An 18,572-nucleotide genomic window follows, 5' to 3' on the forward strand; every position below is an offset into this window, starting at 1 on the left:
TATTATTTTGGGGGCCCAGAATAACTGCACAGTTGAAGGGTTTCCACAGGCTGCTGTTTCTAAAGTGCATCTCTAGCACTGCATGGCTTGGACACATTCGAGTTTTCTAAAGGCCACTGCCTGAATGAACACTGGAATTAGAGCAATGGGTCAGTGTGTAATTCCCAACCCCCCCCCCCCCCCCAGTCGGAGTGTCTCTGCAGATCTGGGGAGAACACACAAGCGCTCATCTCTGTGATTGATTGATTGATAGATAGATAGATAAAATACAGGTTACTTGTCACTTACGCGGAGCTTGCTTATTCAGAGCTCGTACGGCTGTGGGAACAAAGCTCTTGCTAAATCGGGTCTTTCTACACATGGGTAGTCTACACCTACGGCCAGAATGCAAAGTGCTGCTTATCACAATGCAGTTTGCATGTTGGCCTCGCTCAAAAAGAAAGAAACTTCACGTGCTCAGTTAGCACTGGCACATTTTGAATTCGACAGCAAACCATGGGGCCCATCCATACACTCAAATAGTGCTTTATCAGGATGAGCCACCCAGAAACTCCTTTTCACACAAAATTAATTAAAATTAAAATGCAGAATCACTCAAGTGCTTCCAATGAATACAACTATTATGAAAAGGCAAAAGGCAGGTAGAGCAAAGGCAGGGAGAATACAACAGCTGAGAGAGTGACAGCCCTTAAAAAATAGTCAGAGACAAGAGAACATAAACACAAGCACAGTTCCATTGGTTCACCTCAGGCTTTCCCTCTCCTTCCATCTTGTATTCCTCAGTCTACCTCCCTCCCAGGTAAAACGCAGACCAGCTCCAAAAAACTCAGCTTCAAGGGCTTGTCTTAGTCTGACACTCATCTTGAAAGGAGAGTTCCATTGACTAGCTACATACATTAGACTGAGTCATGTGCGTCATTTGAGTTTTGAAGAGATGGAGAGCCCTTCAGCCCTCCCTTTGATCATCAGAATGAGTAAACCATGGCACCTTTTCCAAAACAGAGCACAAAAAAGCAGGAGAAAATAAGAAATGATTCATTCAGCTACATAGCACACGCACCATTGTGTGTGTACATGATGAAGTGGGGTAGCTAAACAGAACACAGCTCAATTCAGAGAACTATGAGGTACACAAAAATAATTCAAATGCACAGAACACACCCTGCTAGTCCATGTTTCCGTAACAGTGATACTGGTGCCATAAATATAGATCCCCAATGTATTATATTGTGTATGTGTTACAATGATTATATATGGCTGCTTTACATGATGCAAAAATAAATAAACAGGGCTCAAAGACACCTTTCATTAAAAAATGACAATTAATGATATTCAGCATTGACTATACAAGGATTAAAAATGGCTTCACAACAAACAGCTTGCACAAAGCACTGCCAGGCTGCAATCCCCCGCCCCCCTTTTACTTTTTTTTCTCCCACTTTGGAACACCCGTCATATTTGTAAGCTTGCCTCATTGCTGCAACATCTTCTGTCAATTTAGAGGAGTGTAGACAAGTATGGGCGCTAGACTCATGGCACATGTAGATAGCCAATCCTTCTCACTCTGCAGACTACCAGCTGAACCTGGCAGCCATTTTGGCAAAGGACTAGCTGCATGTTTAGTGCAGCTGGTGCTGGCAGACTGCACACAACCATTCAGCCAGAATTGAGCTCTTTTTCAATGAGATGTGGAAATCCCTACTGAATGATACCCTCCCTTCCTAATGTGTCACCCTCAGAGTTGGTAAATCCAGGTTCACAGAGTAAAATTCCTCCCAAGTATTTTGTTCCAATCACCTGGACTTGTTAATTAGCAAAATTCTTTAGCCAGGAGGTAAGTCTAATTAGTGAAATCAGCTGATTGAGTTAATCGGTGGAAGAAACAAGCCCTGGACTTTCCACCTCTGGTTGCTCTGCAGGGCTACTGGCCACAGAAGTTACCGGCACAATCAGGACCCGCTGCCAACACCATGGGGATGTCACTGCAATGTGAATCACTGCTTAAGGCTAAACCACCCGGCAGCCATGTGGTTCCTTTATCTTGAGGTTTCCCCGTCTGAATTTTCTACACAATAAGCAACCAGCCTTCAGGGAGTTGCCGACTCACATGAATCATACAATTCTGACAGGCGTAATCACATTTTACGAACTTCAGTGAATATGGAAACTGCCGCACACCTTGCAGACAGCAAATGAACAACATATGACAACAAATTTGATTGTCCCCACCAAAACAATACATCAGAAGGCCATATGTTAGAATTCAAATGCCGCATCCAAAATGAAACTTTAAGCGATTTCCTCTTCATATCCACTTAATCCACTTAATAGCGGACCCAGGTGATACATACTGAACAACATGAAACCAGAACTAATACTCATACTACTAATACTAGACACGTTTTACTCCGGTAATATTCAGGCAGTGACAAACAATGCCTGCTGTCATGATTTTGAGCAGGAAACTACTGGCTGTAAATGGAGACAAATGATAACCCAGAAACACCAGCATGAGATCACACTGGCCTTTATGACGTGAATCACACTATTACATGATTAAACTGCACCTTTCTCAACAACAATATAATGATAAGAGAGGCGCTGAGCGAGGATGATGCCGACGTTGGTGATTACACCTGACAGACTATTCCTTGTTTTGAAGGAAAGAAACCAAAGTCCACATAAGTCTGGAGTTAGCAACAAGGGACAATTTGAAATGTTAAAGCACGCCAAGGCTAAAACCTTGGCACATGGTATGCTGGCAGCGTTGTACTGATAATTTTTATTAGTTATGCAAGCTTAACAAATATGCCCAACTATGTATTAAAAAAACCCATTTGTTAATATTCTATCCACTCATCCTTCACTTCTGCTTCTGTCCTGAGATCCACCGTAATCTATCCCACGCCTCTTCATTCCAAAGCAGACGGCACGTGAGACTATAATAAGCGAGTCTCATTTCTTCCTTGACATTGCAGTATTTCCCAGTGGCCATTATCAATAGGGTTTTATTGGGGCCATAAGGGCTGTTTGCAGTTCTCACATGAAAAGCGGGCTCACCACTGGGATATTGACCACCCAGACGATTGGCCACAGTGACGCACTGATTATGATTCAGTCTCCGCATGAAAGTAGGTCACAAACAGCACATAGAGGGTAAAGCACAGTGGGGTGAAAAATGGCCTTGGTGGAGTCCTTTCACGCGCCACGCAGTCTAGTCATGTTATACCCTGCGTGAGTGTTGCGGTGTTCTTTAAGATGCAGTATTGCTGTACAGTAAAGTAAAATAAATAGTTTAGCCGTTAGATCGTCAGATGCAGCCTAGTCATGCAGCCTGCTGCAGGAAATACTGGCACGGCTCTATTGATCCGAGAGAGATCTGATTGCGAGCCGAGTCTCTGTTTCTGTTGGGGATGAATAGGAACAAGCTGCAAAATCACATCAACAGAACAAATGCATGAGACGAGAATTCGATACAATTGGGAAGAAAAAGCAGACTGTGATGACTAAGCATAGATCCCTGATGATAGCTCACTTAGACACAAGGAATGGAAAATAGTTAAACTCAAATTTAAGCCCATTTTCTTTCTCCTATAAAGAGTGGCAAAGAGACAAGGGGCAGACAGAGATGCAGGACAGCTGTGTGTGTGTGTAAGCATATGTTTGTGTGTGCATGAGTGCGTGCCACTCTAAGCAGGAAAAAAGGCAACTTCACAACCAAGTGTCCCTGTCCATCTCCCACCCCCTGCTGCCCCTCGGTCCCCACCGTAGAGAGTTCACCAACACCTCCGATGAGGTTCGTTTCACACATGTGGTTTTTGTTATCATGGCACACACATCAGGGTCTAAGCTGTTTACTTTGCTGGGGAGAGAGGGGGGTGAATGGGTCGAATGGAGGGTTATTGGTTGAATGGCTGGGCCATGTTGTTTCTGTAACCACTTCAAGGTTGCGATGCAGGTATCAATTCAGGTCGTCAGAACTGCGCTCAGTGCATTTAGATCCATACCACATCAGTGACTACAATCAGGGCAACCCATCTTAAGTACGTTGGAAATGGTTTAAGTCCAAGACTCAAATTCAGCATGTCACATATTGTACTGCACATAATGTACAGCACAACAAAGACAGTCTAATCACAATGCAGACAAGTTCATTTTACAACACTACACTACATAGGTTAAAAGAAAAACACCTACAGAGGGTGAAATGGAAATAACAAGTCCTGCTCTGAAGATAAGAAATAGCTATCAGTTAGCTCACATCATGCCTTCACCCAGCCTTATGTCTGTTATATCATCCTGTTACGTCTGTCCATGCATCCTTATCTCCACCAACCCTCCAGCACTGCTGCATAACCACATATGGAATGGATACATCAATTAAGTCATGCAGCTTACAGTATTTCTTATGCATTAATTCACCCTACATGTATGGTATACACTAACATATTGTCAGTCTCCCTGCTTGCACCAATAAATCCCTGTAGCCAATACAGAAGGCAGCTGCAAGACGCACCTCTTCAGATTGCATCTTGGTTCCCTTTGCATTCTATCCCACCCTATAGTACACCCTCCTTTTGTATTCTACGTACTGGTAATTTAGATTATGGTTTTAAGTTAAATTTCTATGGTTCTAGATTTCTCTTCTTTGAACTTGCTATGGGTGCAGTCTGTGTGTATGCAGCATTTGTACTTTGGTTCATGGTTAGCATAGCTATCTTGCACTAGTGCTAACGGTTTTGCATCTTTACTCACTGGTCTGGGAATGTTGTCAGCCAGGTCAGGTACTACTACTCATATGCATCAGGTGAATGCAATAGGGATGCACAATATGGGGTCAATACCAATAATCAATATTTCTCTGACCATACTGACCAATGCCAGTACCTCTCAAGTTTCTACATTTTTGGAAGCAGTGGATGATCACGGACAAATTCTTTCAACATGTTTAGTTTACCATTAAGGAGATAGAATGATTTTAGAGGGCTACAGAGTGTGTGTATCGCTTTTCTTCTTTCTTGAGTTTGGCAGGCAAAAAATTCTAAATAAATAATAAATAAAAGAGGCTCAGATGACTGATCAAGCTACTTTATAAGCATGATATTTTCACTTAATTTATAGCTTCAGAGGTCCATCAAATGTGTTGCCACTCTATCGCATTTATGTTGTGTCATTGTATTAGGCCATCACATCAGCCATAATCATAGTTTTTCAGACAATGCTATTAAGTTTGTTTTAAGCTATTATTGGCCAATGCCTAGAATACTTTATGTTCCTCCTATATTTTAAGTCACTCTGGCTTTGAGTGTCTACTAAATTAATGTAATCTCTTCAAGAGCAAAAGACTGAAACGGCATGGGTATGTGTTGAAATTCTGAATTAACATTAATCGGTTCTTATGATTTGTACAGGCCACTGTAACATATTGAAAAAACTATATAAAATGTGCTAATATCCAATATCACTACAATAAAAATGAACAACTAAATTAGGGTTGGGCTACGGGTGATAACCAAAATAGAGCTATGAATAGTGTGCGTGGGCTGACACAAATGCTATGACGTGCTCTAGTCCGCAAAACCAAAAAAAAAAGAATATACAGTTCTCTGGGCACTGAAAGCCATGGTAAATGTTAAAAAAAGCATGACTGGCCAGCACATCGATAGTTTCAAAAGAATACTTAGCTCATTCCAAATATTTGCAGTAGTCACGGACACGATTTGGCAATCTGGTCTTCATCAGCGGAACACATAGTGTATGTGAGGCACGCACAAAATTTTAAAGCCTTTCACATGACCTTTCAACATACCTGTCTGTATGATTTCACCCAGTATTTACACCAATTTCTCATCTGTCAATCTTTTTTCTCATGCAGTTTGCACCTTTAAGCAAAGTAAACCCCTACTAGCAGATGATAGCAGCGAGCCAAGTTCATTAACTAATTCTTGCTCTTTCCCATGTACGGGTATACTGGCAAAATTACAGTATCGGAAATGCATGAAAGAGGGTCAAATCTACATCAGAGGGTAGAAATTCTGTGCTTTACTTTATAAAACAGTTTATGATAGATTTCAAATTTTGCTTGTTTTTTCCCCCTTTGACAATTTTGTGGGAGCACTTATCCGCCACTGTATCAAGGAACGTACTTGGTTAAGGTTACGTCAAAGGATATCATCAGTACAGGTGGCCAGCTGGGCTTGCTGTAGTGAGAAGAGCCCCTAGCACCATGGACCTACTGGCACACCGTAGGTGGGCTGCCCAGTGCAATGGTTGACGCATGCACTGAAAGGGAATAATTAGGATTCACTACTACTGGTGACAGAGGCACATTTCTGCTCCTAATGACTCAATAGAAGGTGACAGTCTGTCCTTATTCTAACACCTGTCGGGCTCTTTGTCTAGAATTACCATCAAAACAAATGATGGGTCAACAAACAGGGGGAGGGAATCTGATGTTCCCATGCCAAAAAATATTCGGACACTACATTTGGTGCCTGTTGGAAAGTGGAAATGATATGAAAAATTATTTTTCCAATTACAAAAAATAAATAAATAGTGGTTTAGAGGTTGGGTTACACCTAGGGCTATGTTTAGGAAAATGGATCGGGCTGAATTTAAAGTTTTAAAACAACGCAATTTTCCAATCAGTCAAAATTAACTTCCATTTAGTCCATTCAGGAGGTTTGTCAAACTTTTTACTTTTGATATTACATGCATACAACCGAGGCCCATTTAGTTTTGAGTTATACAGTGATCTGATATTTTTAGCCTCAAGTTAAAACAGTGACAAAGCTATACTTTAAGCAGTTACAGTTAGTCCCGGAGCAGTTGTTCAAAGGGCCACGCAGAACGTGGGCTGGATTATAACATGTATTCAGACATTTTGTGTCCAGACTTCCAGACCTGGCCAGACTCTCGTGATCTGGATCACTGCATTGGATTTAGGTGTTAAAATAGCATTGTGCTCCCACTGGATATGTCACTCTGTCATAGCAACAATAATTACCGTCTAATTAGGGAGATGAGCACCACTTTAGGGGTTTAACCTTTTAACACCAGCTACCGGAAAGATCAGGACTGCGCCACCAGCTTTCTGCAAACACTACAGGAGAACACTGAAATACACTGTGCTGTTCCACACCACAACAGAACACAAATATCCACTGTGGAGTTCTACACTGCCAAACACAGAAACAAATTACGGTATTCCACATTGAAGCATGCAGTTTACACTACAGTATGTTGTTACCCTATTGTGTCATTTGCACTGAACTGAGTTACATTTGTTTTGTATTTTACTTTAATAAGACATGGTAAAAAGTGTCTGGGTACCCAGCTAGTTATTAATGGCTGTCAAACCGGCAATGCTTAATGGAGAATGAATAACTTTCTCCATTGAATAACTGTTTAAAAAATAAAAAATATGTTGTTTTTTTTATTTCCAGGCTTCACAATCTAACATCCAAATTAGTTCCAAGATGACAGAACACCACAGTCGCTATGAGCTAATCTGAAGCAGAAATTCAAGTGCAGCTTTGTGTGGAATCACGTACTTGTGCCAGTCAGTGGAATTCACTCCTTCGCATTTTGAGAGACGATATTTCACTATTTTGTGTCAAATTACTTTTTTCTGATCTGGCTAGTGACGCCACTTGCAAGTTATTTGAGGGCATCAGTTAGACAGTGAAGTAACTCTTGGTAGACTGGGGAAATCAAGAGTCTAGACGTGCTCATCAAATGTAGAAAGTACCTCACAGTAACCAAACTACTCATTTGTTAGGTCTATAGAGAGTGGTGGCATTCAGGTCAACACAAATTTTTAACTGTCAGGCGGGAAGAAAAAGTAATGCCTTTAGGCCCTAAGGCTCATTTCCTATTCTCTTCCACACTTCTATCATGCCAGTTAATTAGGCAATACTACAGTATAATGCTGTTGATAACCCATTGATATATTTCCAAAGACATGGTGGGAATTATGTATTGAGCCCAAAAAATCTTTCTAAGTACTGGACTCAACAGTTATTGCCAGCAAGAAACCCAGCTGATAATATTGCTTCTGAAACAGGTGAATTTATCCATCTGTAAACAATGCCTAACATGGTCCTAAGTTCATAAGTGATCGCCATTTAGCTGTGAGGTCCTTATGGCGTGTTGCATTCTGAAGGTTGTGCCCAAGGCTTGGTCTCTTTGGTACACAGACTTCAATCTTGACATGCGTTTTTAAAAAGTGTTCAATCAAACCAATTGATCCATTAATATCAGTGCTACGTAGGTCTGGAGTTGTACAACAACAGAATGTTTCTTCAGACCCACGAATGTCCAGAATATCAGTGCTGTGGTACTGCAATGATCCACAGCCGACAAAGATATATGATCAATAAGGACCATTAAAAGGGAAAATATCCACTCCATTGCATCATCTCTCCCTACCCAAGTCTCCACCTCCTCATGTGACGGGTGTGAATACTTTCAACTGCAACTGTACATGTGAGCTTCAGATTACGCCATAAACTTTGGTTACAGGAGAAAACTCCTAAAGCTGGCCTCCACAGCTCCTCCCACTTTGGCTAACCTACTCCACCTCACTCCTGCTGTCAGGCCTTCTGTAACGGTGCACATGCCACACTGTTTGGGGGCTCCTCAAGTACAGAACAGCAAAGACTACTCACCAATACCAGACAGAAAGTAGCTCTACATAAAAAAGGGAAGCACACACACATGCATGCATTTTATATATCTAACTTTTTTAAAGTGGTGGGGCATCTCTGTTTAGAAGAAGAAAAACGCCATCTGCGTATTTTAATATTCTATGATATACCATAAGGTGCTCAAAACAGACAGACAATTGACAAATAATGGATGGATACAGCTATTTTCACTCAGAATGACATGCAGCAATGTGCACTGACCAATGTGGTCTACTTTAGGCAGCAGAGTCTCTGCCATGGCGAAAAGCAGAGTACCCATGCATTCCACGTCATGCAGTGCTGTATTGCAATACAGAGATGGCATTCTTGTTTCACCAAAGAGAAGCTGTTGGCTTCCTTTCTGTTTGGTTTGCACTTTTATGTTTCTTGAGCAATCTACACCTAATCTGTTTTGATTTAGGTTAACAACTAAATTTGGCAACTAGGCATAAAACATACTTTGCACCATGGACAACATGAGAAAAGTTCAACATTTATATTATGCTTTTAGCTCTCCTAATATGTCTGTCTTCGGAAGTGTACATCACATGAGTTGGGTCTGTCTGAACTGAAGGGAAATGTAAGTTTGCAAGGAATCTGATTTGACTCACCAAGTCATGACAATAGGTAAAAGACCTTAGACAGTGTGAGGGCAGCCCAACATCAACTAACCATGTAATGCACTACACCACAGCTGCACAATAGTTAAAAAAAAAAAAAAAAACTAAAGAAAAAACAAAGAAATTGGACTTAAGTAGCAGTCAGACTGCCAAAGACAGGTGTAAAAACAGCCAACGACTCAACAGCTGTTTATTTAGTTAACTATGCAGATTGCTTTATGGTCACCAACTGGATTGCCCACCTCCCACCTCCCACCTCCCCAAGTACCATTTCACCACCCTCATTTGTATCCTTTACCTTTAGCCAAAGACTAGAGCCCTGTCAAGCCTAGTGCATACTCTTTCTGCTGACTCCTATATGGTTACCATTGCTGACTGGTTATGGAAGTAGGCAACTTTACATCAACTCTGAGAGTATGATCTCCACCACCGAGGCTAATTATAGCGTTCAGTTTTTAATCAGCTCCTTGTGTAACAACGGGTCAGGTATAAGTACCTTGAACTCAAATCTGTTTGCCAAGATTGCGTCACATGTTGTTTCGTCACAAGCCACCCCCTCCCCAAGATAGCTGAAGCCCCTAATTAAAGGAGTACCATGGTGGTTGAACGTGACACTTCCCAGTTGTCTTCAGGCAACAACAAAACAAATGTGCATATTTTTTTTATTCTTAAGTCATTTCAATGTACTTTAAAACGTATTTTTCTAAGCCTAAATTTCCCAATATAAAAATTCACCCGAACCGTCTGGGCGTGGTAATGAGAACTGTCAGTTAGCTATGATTGACAGACCGTGCCCCGTTACCATAGCTACCCCCATGATACGCGCTCTCTTTGGGAGACTGAATTTTCACAAGCTAGCTAGCTTAGTAGTATATCAAGTATCGATAGATAGCTAAGGTAAGGAAGTTGACTTATATCCAGTTATAATTTTTGCTATCTAGCTAGACAAATTAAGATAAAAGCACAACTATAACGTCCTCATAAAAGCAAACTAGCAAGCTAACGTTATCGATAACATTGCCTTATGAAAGCAAACCTCCTAGCTAGCTAACGTTAGCTAGCTAGCTAAATGAATATAACCAGAAATAATCTAAAGGCACTCTAATTTAAGTGAACCTAACGTTAGTCAAATATTTGCATTGTCTGAACAGCAGGAAGGTGTGTCCTGTCAGATTTCTTTACGGGGTGTGGAAATAGGAGTGGTTACTGTATTCGTGACGTAGAAAAATGACAACTTTCTCAACCGGTTGAAAATAGGACGATGAATTTAAAACGCATATTTCTCCAAAAATACAGAACGGACATATTTAATACTTTGCTCATTGTGTTCCTTCAATGCCTCTTGTGCAAATAGCACATAAAACCGAGAAAGTGTGAAAATCACCATGGTACTCCTTTAACCACTGTCAATATTATGTTCATGTGAAACTTTGTTGAACGGGTATATTCATTTTGTAAAAAAAAGCGGATGTAGCAGTCAGTAATGACAGTGTGGATTTCTCCAGGGGCGTGTCATTTTCAGCACATGTATGTAATGCGCTAATATGCAATGATGGTTACACGTCTGGCTAGCTGTATAGAAATACGGACGACTCGAGTAACATTTTCACACACAATTAAGCGTGTGACCAAGCAGTACATAGCCACTTTGACTCTACCACTCGCTAATGGAGGGGAACACTGGTTCAGTTTTCTAATCTATAGCTTGCTCGCGTGTTTAACGCTGCATGTGCAGTTAACGTCCACTAGTTACACAGTTAAAGTGTCAAAACATTTCACTCGAATTTGCTTCAGTTCATTCGTGTTCACCAATACTGTAAACTCTGCAAAAACGAAACAATCAAAACAAATAAGCAATTAGCATACTTACGCCACGCAGATTTTGGCGTTTTAAAATGCATGGCCTCAGTCGACATGGGCTGTGTACTCGGGGATACAGAGGCACGATGCTTCTGTTTTTAATAGATTTGCTCCCAGTCTCTTAGTGCCATGCTAGATGCTCATTCATACTCTGAGTGTTTTTGCGCATATAAGCCCTTAACGTATATAACAAAATATAATGTATTTTCAGGGTGGTGGTCGGGACAACGGCATATGGCAACTTGAACATGAGGAGAACAGACGGAGTTCATTTTCTAATGCAGACTTCCCTCTCCCCGTGAGTCAATAGTGCTATGCACAATATACACTACACGCAAGCACATAAAACTACCAGAAAAAACTTGCAGTCAACATTAAAACGTTTACCAACGTGGACCACCAACACAGTAATGAGCTGTTTAAACGGGCACAAAATACTTGGCTAACAACACCGATAGTTAACTGAAATCATGCAGCAACATAATTATTTAGCAACATCCATGCAACCAAAACACTTTGCTGTCTAGCTAAGTCAATGGCTCTGCAGAACAGCGCGTGCACTGAGCAATATGTTAGCTAAAAGCAAGCTAGCAATATTCACGCGTCATTTTAGTTAAAACTAGGCGTGCTTTAACTACAGCAGTAAAAAATTGACAAAATATATAGATATTTTACTGTTTCATTCCAATGATACAAAAGTGGTTAAACAACAGTATAGTGACACGTTAACCAACTATAATTTGCAGTATTAACAAATCAGCCAGCTGAAGCTAACTGGAGAGACACGCTGGGCAGTGAATACTGTGGTGCTCTAGTAGCAGTCTTTCTCGCTTTGCAGACTTACTTTTACATTGAAGGTCCAACATGGCCTGAAACCATTCGTCCTGGTCCGCCTCACTTTCAGCCGCAATGGAAAAGCTCTCCGCTCGAGTGTACAGTACTATCATGTACTTGTTCTTTGAATCGGCCCGTTTATTGATGTTGAAACATGTTTCCAGATTCAGGGATTTTTTCGGGACAGGCGCTTTACCTCGGAATTTTTTCTCACTCTCATAGTATTCGAGCCGAGCCGGGCCCCGTTCCGAGGCCGTCCGAAGCACGAAGTATCGCCGGTGCATAGATTTTTGTTTGCGGAGATAGCCGCTCTTGCGAACGTCCTCGTAGCTTTGCTGTTCTCCTGCGTGGTTCTCCATGGCTAGATACTTTCCTCTGGGTTTCTTAATTAAAGCTCGTGATAGTTTTAAAGTCAAAGTTTCTGTGTGTTCAGATTTGTCCTATTTATTCATCCTTATTCCCTCTCCCTCCCTACTTCTTAGCAGATGCATTCGAGGGAGAGAGGTTGAATGCGTGCGCCTGAAAAATTAATGTATTTTAACGTTGTTTTTCTTAGCTATCTTGCTAGCTCCAGCCGGTTCCGTCTCTTCGCTACCGCACTCATACGTGCGTAAGCGGCGATGTCTACACGAAACTGCACACTACAACTATTTAGAAGCTTGAGTACTTTAATCCTTTTTACTGTAGGGCACTGTACAGACTACACTACTGCCCCCACCCTTTCCCCATCGCTGTGCTACTGTGAAGACCTGTCAGTCACGCGTGTGAGTGTGTGAGAGCAACGAAAAGCGGCGAATCTAGGCTATCTCAACTGTGCACGCATGCACCGTATTTCAGTTGCAACTCGGTCCAGATGAATCCATCTCGAAACCACATAAACTGTCACATTCAAAGTTAAATAGGACCAACCTACTGCATTGCTCTGTTAGGAAGGACAAAATGCTGACACGTGTAATAGTCTATTGTGTAAACTGAAAACGAAATATATCTCGAAATATCTTCTGCACAATTAGTGTTTACATATCCACTGAAATTTACTTATTGTAGTGTTGTTAATGTATGTATCTAATTTTAATACCGTAATTTAAACATTTAAAAAACTTTACTTTTTCGTGCGGCTTCATCACAAAATGCACGAAGACTTAAAGTCTATGTGTCTGATTATATATAGATAAATATAAAGACAAAATCATGTTACCTTTGCATGTGTTCAGAAGCAATTCTTCATAAACACCATTCTAAAATAAAGGTGAGCAGAAATACATTATGATGGTTCTTTTTCCTTTGAAATTAATACATTTCCTTTAATGCATATGTATTTTAAATATATCTTTGCCTGCACTGAAAAACAAAATTGCATTTTAGCACAATGATTAGCCTACATATGGAATCTCATGTGGCAAAACCCCAACAAACATGATTTTGCAATCATGTTCATTGTCTGTTTCCGACATCTGCTGGTACTTCTGCGTCGTTGCACTTTGAGTATTTTCCCCAGACAAAGTTTCATTTCAGAACCAAAAGAGGAGTGCACTTGAAAAGATTAAAATGGAGCACAGAGCCACGAAGGACTACGACATACTTATTCTCTTTTATTTATGGCAATAAACTGAATGACCTCTGAACATTCTGGGAAACCATAAATGGTGACATTTTTAATGTCTTTAATACTGACATTTTTCACCAGCACCAAAAAAATCTGTTACCTGGGTTAAAGACATGTACCCTAATTAAATTCTGAAATAGAGTTGGGAATTCCGTTCAGAAATATTTAATTCCCAATGGAAATGAGTATCTGAATACTAGGAGCTGAGCAGAACTGAAATTCTGATATGCTGAAATCCTTCATAATTAGACACTGGGAAAAAGAAAGTAATTCTGATTCATCTGCATCAAGCACCCAGAATACCAAATTCACAACAGGCTACCAGCTTTTGTTATTCTGTTTCAGAATCACCAATGTGTGTCAACATAAAGAGTACACACACAAGCATGCACACACTGGGTGTCCAAATATCAGGTAAACTTAAAATAAAAGTTATATAAAGACTTAATGAGCACACAGACACATGGAAACATTAATTATGTATTATATACATTGGCAAGTTTCTCTACCAAGAATTTCTCATTGGCTGAAAAAAATCTAATTTAGCTCTGCCACAAGAAAACATTTGGTCCATAATATGAGATAACATACAAATGTATATTTTACTTGTTTCATTTGCTTTACATTCAGAGACATTTCTGAGCCCTCCAAGCACATGCAGCCTGGGACTGTAATCACGCATGGAAAAAAATAACATTTTAAGTAAAATACAAAATATACTCTTTATATATTGTATTTATTGTATGTATGGAATGCCATTCATTTATAGTCTCCTGTCTACATGCATTAGGAGTTGTGGGCTTCCATATAAAATGCTTAGCTCTGGCTGGGTACTCCTTGGTTGCTATTGTCTGTCTGACTTAACCTTCACACACACTGGCCTGTGTTTCTTTGCTTATATACAATGTCTCAAACAGCTTAAAAGCAAGCAGAATATATTACTGATGGCTATTTCTGATAGCAGAGGTGAGGTCCCATTGAGAAGGTGCTGACGTTGATGCATGAAACAGCAGAGATGGATCGTACCCATTTGGGCCTCCAGGGACTCCTCCCCCATGATAAGTGAGCTAAAGTCTTAATACTGTGAATGAAAAGACAATGCAATCTCTGCATGATCTTGGGTATCTATCCACAGGCACTGAGTGACAGGTACTAGGAATGGCCCCTGCAAGAAGCCATGTGCACTTACAACAAATTGCTCAGCCCTGGAGTGGCCCTACTATCAAAATAGACCCAGGGCTGTGCAGTGTCCTGTGCATGTGCACACACAGAGCAGGGGGAAGGTCCATATGGGTTTCCCTCAGCCCGATGGCAGAAACACTCAAGAAGTGTTGAAATGAAAGCTGTACATCCTCTCCAGAATGAAATGGGTGGAAAGGACGAGGGTGGGCCTTGGTGTCAGATGAAAGGGTTTCGTGAAGTCCCTCTGCTGGGATATACAGTTCCCTAAGAGACCAGGAGAGGACATCTGTCAGTTACGGCATGCATTCTCATGCATTAGGAATATTCATAGAAGTCTGTGCTGAAGTTGTGTTTTAGGTGCTCGAAGAGTGTTACTCACAGTAAAGGGATTGACAGATACAGGAGCAGTAGCTCTGGGCTTGGATTCTGATTTAGAGAAGGATGCAAAACCTACCCCCCCCCCAAAAGAAAAAAAAAAACACTGGCTGAAGACACATGGTCATGCAGGCTGATTATACTGTTCATACCACATTGAAGCATTGCTATTGAAACACTAGGAACATCAATTTGCAACCATTGATCTGTGAAGTAATGGTATTTCTAGAATCTGAATAGCTACATAGAAATAAGACCACATTCTGTACAAATTAAAGCACTGTACATATTAGTACATGGTAATCACTGGTAATTACAAACCATGCAACTGATTCAGTTGCCTTGTGGATAGAATGCTTGTCTATATAGAAGAGAGTTGCCAGATAAATGCACAACCATCTCATACCAAAGATTTAAAAACCTATACCCATTGGGCAGCTCTCATGAAGAGAGACACATAAGCTGAACAGCAGGACATGTTTCTCCATGTCATGTAGCTTAATGTCACAGACATATATTACAGCAGCAAGACTCAAGCCCAGCTTTCATATTAAATACAAACTTTCTTACAAATACACATCTCACACTTGAGGTTGTTTTCCAATCCCTTAAAGAGTGATGGTGGATGAGGGTGATGTTTTTTTTTTATTACCCTCACAAATATTATCATGGTTTTGGAGTAGTTTGGTCCATACCGTTTGCCTCCTGGTTGCCGTTTGGTGGGGCAGGGAAAGCACTTTGGGTGCTGGGAGCTGGAAAGCTTGCCGATTGTGGGAAGACAGCAGACGTGGTGGGTACAAACTTACTGGACTCACCTGTAGACCAGACTTAGATTAGGATCTCACACAGTTGGCGAGAAATGATAACACAATACACGGACAGACACGGAGAGAGCACAACTCTGGCACTTGCCTGTGGACGCGCTGTTAAAAGGGTTGCTGGGAGAAAGGGAAGGCTGTGTGCTGGCAGTGGAGGTAAATGGATTGGAGAATGCTGAATATGGGAAGAATGAAAGAGAATTTCAGGTCAGTGCCCTTTTCTAATGCTATATTTCTGTTCGATCTTTTACATTTATCTATGAAGCTGGAGCATAAACCAGCTACAACCTACATGTATAATGCTTGAACTTTTAGGTCTTACTCATTCTTTAACCTTTCTTTTACAGGAGCAATAGAGGTAAAATACCTAATTTATGTCATTAATAAATGGCATTGCTGCAGCCTGGATACAAACCCTCAGGTTACATGGGATTTGTTTTGTCACTATTTTAAAAAAGCTTTCAATAAGGGGTCAATGAAATAACAGAATTGACAGACATATATTAGACAGACAAAATACACTGAATAATAATAACATGTCCTACTTGGAAAACTTTGGGGGCTGGAGACTGGTTCTGTGAGACCAGGGGAACTGTCAGCAGTAAAAGGAGAAAGAAAATACAGGAAATGGGTCCTTAGCCATCACATAATTTTTTTTAAACCAGAGTTATATAACATTTTCAATTACAAATAATTACAGCTTTCATAGACCATCTTTGCATTACCTGGTAGGAGTGGAGCTTGAGGACACTCTGTTACCAAAGACTGCACTATATTGTGGAGGACCACTAGGGGGTGCTGTTGGAATAGAAGAGCACAAACTATGAGTGGCATATGCTCTATGATACTACTTCTATGATCTATGATACTCTATGAGGTTGTGACTGTGTGTGGGTGTATACAGGTCACTTAATTCATATTTGTTTTTAAAAAAAGGTATTTATAAACAGACTCATGCTCTCTTGATTTTTCATCATATTACAGTGATGGAGGAGAGAAATTCCATAAGTTACCTCAGGTCAGTCCTGCTATGGACAAGGTACTTTGATTGGTTGAAATCAATGAGTGACTGACAGCTCCCAGAAAATTGATCCATTATGAAGTTCACCCTTTGAAATCCATAACTACAGTGTGGACTCGACTTGTAGCTTACAGTAAATACATGAAGTACATGCACAATTTTCTCAAATACAGGAAAGAGAAATGACAGCTGGCTCTTTACCTGCCCCTGAAGAGTCAGAGAAAACACTGTCCAGCTGTGACAGGGCTGCATATCTGTCCTGGGATGGTGGGACAGGTGGGGTTGAACTGGTCTCAGGGTGCTGGCCAAGGCCCCCAAAATCTACACTCATGGATTTGGGGAACGCCCGGAAGGGGGCAGGGCCTCCAACAGAGGAGACAGATCGACCTGAGCCAATCAAAAACAATGAATACAGTGACCAAATTAATAAAAATGAAGTTTACAAAATGTGTGCTTTTCTCAAAGGGCAAAACCTAATCCTATATGCAAAGATTTGAGCACTGCACAGAGCACAAGCGTTTGGCCAGTATTTTGTGGAACCTGACACTAACAATATCCATATATCATAGCCTTTTCATTCACCTGATCTGAACCCAACCAGCCATTTGTGGGGTATTCTGGAATGATGCCTAAGACAGCAGTTTCCACTTCCATCAACTAAGCAGGAGTTGATTGTGGAACAGTGGTCTTTTATGTGCTGAATTCCAGATGCTGGCAGACTCTACGCCATGGTACTTACAGGCCGTACTGGCCACACGTCAAAGCCCAAGACCTATAAATTGAGTTTACATAGGTGTTTCCATATTTGTTTAAAAAAAAAAAAAACTAAAAAAAAACTGAGGATCTTTGCAAAAAATCTGATTTCACATGGAATGACCCACTCCCCACTATGTATTTAAATTTTTAATACAGAAAATCTAATTCTCCATGCATTTTTTATTAGAAAGAAACATGTTCAAATGTTTTGAGCAGAACTGAAAATCTATAAAAAATGTATTTGATCACAGTCTGATATTTGCTGCAAATGGCAACAGCAGCTCTTTAAAGCAGTTCTATCCGTAAGGGAGCACAGGCACCCCATGAATGTGGACTCCTCTGATCTCAGGCTTTGAACTGATGGGCCCTTGAGCAGAGAGTCCGCTCTAGTCCCACAGTGTAGGCCACGGCTCGCAGGAGGACACACACAGCATGTATGACATCACAGCAAAGGGCGAAAACACACGCGCACACAGTCTGAGTCTCTTCACTGATTGTGCCTCCACTTCTATTTGCTGTCTTCTACATGCTCATTACCAAACCCACGGTGAAACATAGTTTTAACATAGTCTGTGTGTAAAGCATACAGAGCAATGTAGAAGACAGGTTATTAGTTGAGTCAACGGGAAACATCTTCACATGTCAGGGAGCCCAGACTATTTGAATGCTCAGCCTCATAACCACTGAGTGCAGGGAGAAGCTTTCAGGCAGCTATTATTACATACTGTAACACGAGTGTGGAAAAGGGTCCTCGAAAAGCCACAAGTGCGTATCAGTAAATAGTAATACCTGCATGAAATCTTCCCCCATGCT

The 18,572-nt window shown here is 40.9% G+C and overlaps 2 protein-coding genes across 8 annotated transcripts in view; both read right to left on the reverse strand.

Annotated features, from left to right (window-relative positions):
• si:ch73-335l21.1 (insulin receptor substrate 1-B) overlaps positions 1 to 12,855 on the reverse strand; it is a 37,429-nt gene extending 24,574 nt beyond the window's left edge. Inside the window, exon 1 of one of the 2 annotated variants that reach the window (XM_064328883.1) lies at positions 12,012 to 12,855. In XM_064328883.1, the coding sequence (XP_064184953.1) occupies positions 12,012 to 12,360 (349 nt within the window). In that variant the 5' untranslated portion in view covers positions 12,361 to 12,855. The other variant, XM_064328884.1, reaches the window with a different exon arrangement.
• Positions 1 to 18,572, reverse strand: part of agfg2 (ArfGAP with FG repeats 2) — an 80,753-nt gene that overhangs the window by 55,826 nt on the left and 6,355 nt on the right. For 5 of the 6 annotated variants that reach the window (XM_064328896.1, XM_064328900.1, XM_064328899.1 and 2 more), the window contains 7 exons: positions 17,205 to 17,390; positions 16,708 to 16,780; positions 16,528 to 16,574; positions 16,077 to 16,157; positions 15,860 to 15,979; positions 15,169 to 15,239; positions 13,581 to 15,053 (listed from right to left, as the gene is read on the reverse strand). In XM_064328896.1, the coding sequence (XP_064184966.1) occupies positions 15,006 to 15,053; positions 15,169 to 15,239; positions 15,860 to 15,979; positions 16,077 to 16,157; positions 16,528 to 16,574; positions 16,708 to 16,780; positions 17,205 to 17,390 (626 nt within the window). In that variant the 3' untranslated portion in view covers positions 13,581 to 15,005. Of the gene's footprint in view, positions 1 to 13,580; positions 15,054 to 15,168; positions 15,240 to 15,859; positions 15,980 to 16,076; positions 16,158 to 16,527; positions 16,575 to 16,707; positions 16,781 to 17,204; positions 17,391 to 18,572 lie in introns of those variants that run through there. The other variant, XM_064328897.1, reaches the window with a different exon arrangement.

The sequence above is a fragment of the Anguilla rostrata genome, chromosome 3, assembly GCF_018555375.3.
Source record: "Anguilla rostrata isolate EN2019 chromosome 3, ASM1855537v3, whole genome shotgun sequence".
NCBI classification, from domain to species: Eukaryota; Metazoa; Chordata; class Actinopteri; order Anguilliformes; family Anguillidae; genus Anguilla; species Anguilla rostrata.